The sequence below is a fragment of the Pyxicephalus adspersus genome, chromosome 5 (genome assembly GCF_032062135.1).
Source record: "Pyxicephalus adspersus chromosome 5, UCB_Pads_2.0, whole genome shotgun sequence".
NCBI classification, from domain to species: Eukaryota; Metazoa; Chordata; class Amphibia; order Anura; family Pyxicephalidae; genus Pyxicephalus; species Pyxicephalus adspersus.
In genome coordinates, this window is record NC_092862.1 from 128,700,906 (window position 1) to 128,707,650 (window position 6,745).

The 6,745-nt window shown below is 36.7% G+C and overlaps 1 protein-coding gene across 3 annotated transcripts in view; it reads right to left on the bottom strand.

Moving 5' to 3' along the window:
* Positions 1-6,745, bottom strand: part of WAC (WW domain containing adaptor with coiled-coil) — a 37,002-nt gene that overhangs the window by 19,935 nt on the left and 10,322 nt on the right. For all 3 annotated transcript variants that reach the window (XM_072412674.1, XM_072412675.1, XM_072412673.1), the window contains exon 4: positions 1,234-1,328. In XM_072412674.1, the coding sequence (XP_072268775.1) occupies positions 1,234-1,328 (95 nt within the window). The remainder of the gene's footprint in view (positions 1-1,233; positions 1,329-6,745) is intronic.

Consider the following 6,745-nt stretch of genomic DNA (forward strand, 5'->3'; position numbering starts at 1 on the left):
CGTGTTTCCCCGAAAATAAGACCTACCCCGAAAATAAGACCTAGCACTTTTCCCCCCAACCTGCCCTAATATAAGACCTACCCCGAAATTAAGACCTAGTAGAAAAAGAAAAAAAAAAAAATACTCACCGAGCAGGAGACAGCGGGCGTACACACTCCGGAGCCGCACAAGCCGATGCTTGCCTTGTAGTTCCGGCTCCTGTCACAGGCGGAGTGATATTACATGCACTTCGCCTGTCAGAAGCCAGGAACTCAGCTCGCGTCTTCTGATAAGGTAAGTTTTTTTTTTTATTTTAACCAGCACAATTACGGTATAAAAATAAAAAAAAAAAATAAAAATGTGAGCAATCATTGACCCAGCCACATTTTGTGCTGATTTTAGGTTTGTAAGGACAAGCTGGCTGATTTAATACAGTAACAGTGCAAGAAGAGAAATGCTGAATTCAGTAACCAATACCGGTAGCAATGAATCAATGAAGAGTTTAATTTACAATTGGGTCACCATACAAAACTCTCAAATGCACAGAAAAATAAAAAAAATAAAAATGTGAGCAATCATTGCCCCGGCCACATCCACTGAGTGCTGATTTTACACAGATCCACAGATGCTGTACAGTGCACCTGTGGGTTACCGTATCTTTTCTGGTGCACTGTGCTGCATCTGTGGATCAGTGTTTAAGCACCTTAATACGTTAACCACTTCAAAATGTGCCTTTTTTTATGGCCATATTCATACATGAATATGGTGTTTTTTTTCATTAAAAAAAGTATATAAGACCTACCCTGAAAATAAGACCTAGTGTGTTTTTGGAAGCCCAAAAAAATATAAGACAGTGTCTTATTATCGGGGAAACACGGTAGTTCTCATTCCAATTTAAGAACGTTTTAGCAAGTTAAAATATTTCATGTTTTTATAGCTGTATGTGCTCTGGAAAGGAAGATTTAGGCCATTTGTCCTGTATGCCAAGATTACTAGACTAAAACACAGGGGTTAAAACCTTCCACAGGTGACACTTGTTCCAGTAACTACTGGTAAGGAGAAGATTTTACTAATTTTACTAATTTAGAGAACTCTCTTCAGGTTACAATTCCACAACAGGAATCTAACAGGACAATGACAGCAAAGAAGCAAATTACCACAACTTTAACTATTACCCACACTCTGGGGGAGGTCATACACTGCCTGTAAATTATTTTCTGTTCATTATCCACAACTGACACACAATTTACTTACAGAATCAGATGTCTTGCTTGGAGCAGAAGAATGTGAATTTGAGCTATGAAGAGCACTGTGGTTATGGGAATTTTCTTGTGGAGAAAAGCTGGTCCCTAGGAAAAAAAAAAAAAAGTATAAGAAACTTCAAGGCTAAAAATAAAATAACCTAAAGCTATTTGATGGCAGCCATTTACAGATTATGATGCTACTGTGTCTAAAAGAGCCAAACCTTAACTCAAAATACTGGGAAGGCTGATTGTTGTATATTGGTATTGTGTGCACAACAATCAAAGTCTGGGTTATTCTTATCCTAAGGCTTATAGAGAGTTTAACATTTTATTTAAACAAATTGTACAATTGCTGTGGTTTGATAAAAAAAAAAAGTTCACTTTGAACAGAAAACAATATATGCCACTTTACCTGAAAACTACATCTAAAGTAGTAAAATTGTAATTATTGGATTGTCTATTTTGTGTTTTAAAGTTGGAAGTTATTTTGTAGGTGAATCTATAACTTTTTTTTATGGATAGAGTAGGGAAAGGCAAGAATGGTTCACTGACCAATTGGAGAGATTTAAAGATACCTGTATAGTGTTTGCCTAACTCCCCTAACCTAAAGTATCCCCCTACTGTTTAAATATCTAAATTTCCCAATATCCTAGTGAGCAAGGCTTCCTCTTTGTTCACATTGAGTGGTGCCCTCAAAGTAAAGCCCCACAGATTTCTATGAAGCCGGTAGTGGGATCTATGCACCAGCTCCACAGACGTCTTTGAAAAGTCTTAACAATGCAGGTGGCACTTTATATAAACAGGAAAAAGCTACTGGCAGCAGAATTTTTTATTCCTTTCATTGCCATGATGTGTGGTACCCCTAATAGGCTGCAAAAGGGTAATAATATTAGAGTAAGCTGAATGTAGTAGATTAGTAAAAGTATATGGAACTCATCTTGCATCCCATTACAGATTTATTTGGTTACCAGATACATTCCTAAATTGATAGCGGTGTAATTTGTAATATTTAAAACACACGAAGAAAAAAAAGTAAAGCAATACTTCAAATCTCTCTAAAACTTTTAAATCCTAGTAAGGCCTGCCTTAGGAGTCTAATTTTTTTGCTGACAACACATTTGGCAGGGGACACAGTCAGTCTCCCTTTAGGATCAGTGAACTATATAAGCATCAGCTGCATGCTGTACCTGAGCATCAACCGAGGATATAGAGTATTATCAAATTCCTAAACAGCAAAGCAATTTTTTATTTTAAAATAGAGGATTGAAATCAGGAAATATAAAGCACTTTCACATACAGGCTACCAAAAAGTTTCTACCTAAATGCATGAAATCCATAGTATTTGCAAAAACCTGCAATACTACCATCATGTTCTAGCATAGGGGGAATCGGGTCTATGGCTCTAGATGCAGCATAACCTGCAGCTCACAGAAACCGCATCGCCATTAGCTTTAAAAGAAAAAAAAAAATCAAACTACATAAATGTCAGCTGGAACTTAAACTTATTTTATGGGTAACAATAGCTTTAAAGATTACCTACAGAAAGAAAGACACTAATCAGCCAAAACATAACTAAAAGCCTAATATATTGTAGGTGCCACTTAAATGTGTGTAGCACCAATACATTGTCTGTCTTTATTACAGTGCATCCTGCTGCCACCACTTCCATAGAATAACAATGCACCTCACCAGCCAAACGTATGCGATTTATTAGGCCAGGCCACCTTCTTCCATTGGCCCATGGTGCAGCTCTAAAACTCATGTACCTGTTGTAGACACTTTTGGTGATGGGCAGCGCATAGGGTGTTGACACCTTTCTATCATTGTCAGCAATAGTTTCAACAGTTGTGGTAAAGTAGCTCTAGTAAAGCCAGGCCCAACATGCCAACTTTCTCAACACCAACATGAATGATCTTGGGCAATCATGACCTTGTTGCCATTTCACTGGCCGTCCCTACTTTGGACTACCTTTGGTAAGTATTATACCATTGCACACCAGGAACCCCCCATGAGATCTGTATTTTGGAGCTGCAATGAACCAGTCATCTAGTCACCACAATTTGGTCTGGTCAGTTCACAGAGCCTTCTGCTTATCCAACTTTCCAGAATCAAACATCACATTCAAGGACTTAATGTTTACTTGCAGCCCAAAAAATCCCACCTCTTGACAATACTAGTGAATATAGCAAGGTAATTTTATTCATATCACCACTCAGAGGCTGTAATTGTGTATGCTTGTAAAATTTACCCAGGTAAACATTCTTCTACTCTAGACATCTTACAAATATAACCAATTTAAAAAAAATCCTCAAATGACTAGTTATCAGTATTGCTTAGTCTCCCTGAGGGTCTGTTACACCAGGCAGCAATACTTCACACAAACACACACATATATATATATATATATATATATATAAAAGAAGTCAGTTACAACACTGCAGGAAAGCGATCTATAGTTACTATTTGATGCACAGTACATTGTGTTCTATGCAGAGCAGCAGGTTTGTTTTGAATGTTTATTCCTGCAGCTCCACTTACACTACACTGCATACAATTTCATTTAGACCGAAGGTGTCACATTCCATTCTAATCACTGTGGATAGGGTAGGTTTTTAATTGCCACAGCTTGGGTGGCATTAAGTATATTCGTAAACCTGCAATATATATATATAACTATGCAACACCTATACAAAAATCTGGAAAATTCTGAAAAAAATACTGTCTATACAACAAAAAACATGTAAATAAACTATTTAAATGTTGCCTTAAACATTAAAAAAAGCCAATATTGAAATGTGTAATCTAGCAATTTCATTGAATTAAGGATACTACTGTGATTTGTACCACATTTTTTACCCCTCTGCCAATGTGAGGAATGTAAATAGAACTATATAATTCAAGGACAACACTTAATATATTCCTTTTTATGGTAAAGATCCATGTGTCAGCTTGGTTAAGAGTCTACTCTTTACCAGAGACAATAACATCTGTACATATAAAATTATCTCACAAGCAGACTTTTTTTATCATCTATGTATTTAAAAAATAACATTTTTCAAGATGTGGGTTTTCTGAATATTTCCTAAAATTCTGACAATGAATGACAATGCAATTTCCTAATGGGAAAAGAAGCACTGGACCTGTCAGAGCTGCCATGTCAAGCTCTCATCTAAGATACATGTACTACAGGTTGTCAGTTTCTCAACCTTTTTTCACATGGGGAAACCCTTGAAATAACTTTCAGGTCTTCAGGGAACCTCTGCTATAATTACTATGTCCATAGATTACATAACAATATCATGTTGGTTAGTAGGAAGAATGCTTCTTACATTTCTAGCCAGAGGGAAGAATATCACTATTACAGATACCTAAAACGTTCATTGGCGTTTGTTAAACTGACCTAAGATGAACAAAATTCTCATTGCAAGAACCCAAACATCCTTTAGAGGAAACCTGACCTATTGTTTAGAATATACACACATAACTTTCGTCTGTATGGATAAATTAGTCTTTAGGACTCAGGTTAAATGCAACCAAGGCTGCGGTCAGTGAAGCAACATGCTCAAAGAATCTCTCACTGGTCAGTATCCAAAGAGTCTTAAGATAATTGTTATACTAATAAAAGGTTCACCATCATGGGAGATGATTCCATGGCAACACTGATCAATCAGACCAGATGATTGTTCCTGTTCTGAAAAGATAAAGCTGATGCAAGGAAAACATTCCACCCCGGCCTGAGCGACAGTGAGGGGTGGGTAGGAGGCTCCCTGAACACACAGATAAAAACAGTACAGTGTTGCCTTATCACTAAAATTCAGAGGCTCCCTATTATATCAACAAAATCTGACTGGAGAAATAAAAACATCTGCTATCAATGAGTACAATGAATGGCTATAAACACTTACATTTTCAGTAATGGATCACCATGAGCCCAGGTCTTGAAGTCAGTCATGAAGACCTCAAAATACTCTGGCCTAAGGTTTATTATTACTGCTCTGGGGTGAATTGCAAAATTAAAAAGCAGTGTGCCTCTGATCTGGCAATTGCAGATTAGTAAACAACTTCTGCTGTGGCAGGGTTTCTATTCATCCCCCCACTGCCTGTATATGCATTGGTAAAGACAAGAAAGGACAGCAAAGTTGTAATGACAACTGTGACACAAAACTCAAAGTACACAACAAATTAGTAGCTTGGAGTCTACAAGAGGTCTGCAAAGGCTCCAAGTTAAATGCTTAGTCAGCAAAATCAACACAGCGGATCTAAAGCTGTGAAATGACATTTCCTGTGGGACACCAAAGTTTTGAGCATGAAGAGGAAGTTACACATTTTCTTTGATGTGTCTTTTCAAAGTCGCTATAAATGCTGCCTACGTGTACATTTAAAGACCATTCTCTGGTACTCAATAATAATTGTTAGTACTTGTTTTTATAAGGTCATTAATAGTATTTGTCCATATCCATCAGTTCCTAAAAGGATAGATTTTGATTCATTATAAAATTTACCTGAATGAATATACTTTGACCTAGGAAGCCTGCCTATAAGTAGTAATTTACAGCAGACAGTGCAATGTCAAACAGATGCACAGCTTTGAATTTTATCCACACTGGCATGTGATGATGTTTGGTACAAACAAATGCTTAGCAGAATTCCTGTTTGATTGGTTTCTCCAAACAAACCTAAACCAGTGTGCACAGAAAAAAAGGATTGTATGCTCACACTGCACTTCCAACACAGAGCTTGCATTACAGACAGGGGAAGCACTGTATACACCAAGCGATCCAATGATCAGTATCTAATGATACACAGATTAATTTGTTGCCACATGAAAAGAAAAAAAAAATATATAGAAATGTGTGTGGCGCTAACCTAAGAGAACTTCAAATGCCAAAAATGATTACATGCACCTTTCATAGAAAGAAAAATAAAAGATTCCATTAGGCAGCAAGTTTTAATTTCAGACACTATGATACATGATATGCTTTTCTTCTGCCGTGTATATCATGGTGAAAATACTACAATCTACATTTGTAAAAACAAATCATTGCCTTGTCTTTTGCCCTGAAAGAATCTGTTTTTCTATGACAATAAAAGCAACTGGGGAATGACATTTACCCAAGTATTTCTTCATTATCCTGTCACTTCAAATGTAAGTAGGATAATGCATGGAACTAATATAATTTGTTTCTTCCAGATAATAAAACACACACAAAGAAAATGAGGAGATTCAAACAAGCAAGACAACTCCTAACTACTGACAGTTAGGATAGCATTCTTATCAGCCCTGACTGGTTTTCAGAGGAAAATATGCTGCAATTCTCGGATTCAACTATCATATTATTCTGCAGCATGTATGCCAAACATAATATGAATGGGCAGTAGTCCATGGAGTTTGAAAAGTGCTGTTCTTGATTACCATAAGCAAGCACAAGGCCTAATGAAACAGATACCACTGCACAAAAAAACCCATTGTTAATCTGACGACATTTTAATATTTTTCATTAATACTGCAGTATCTTCACCAA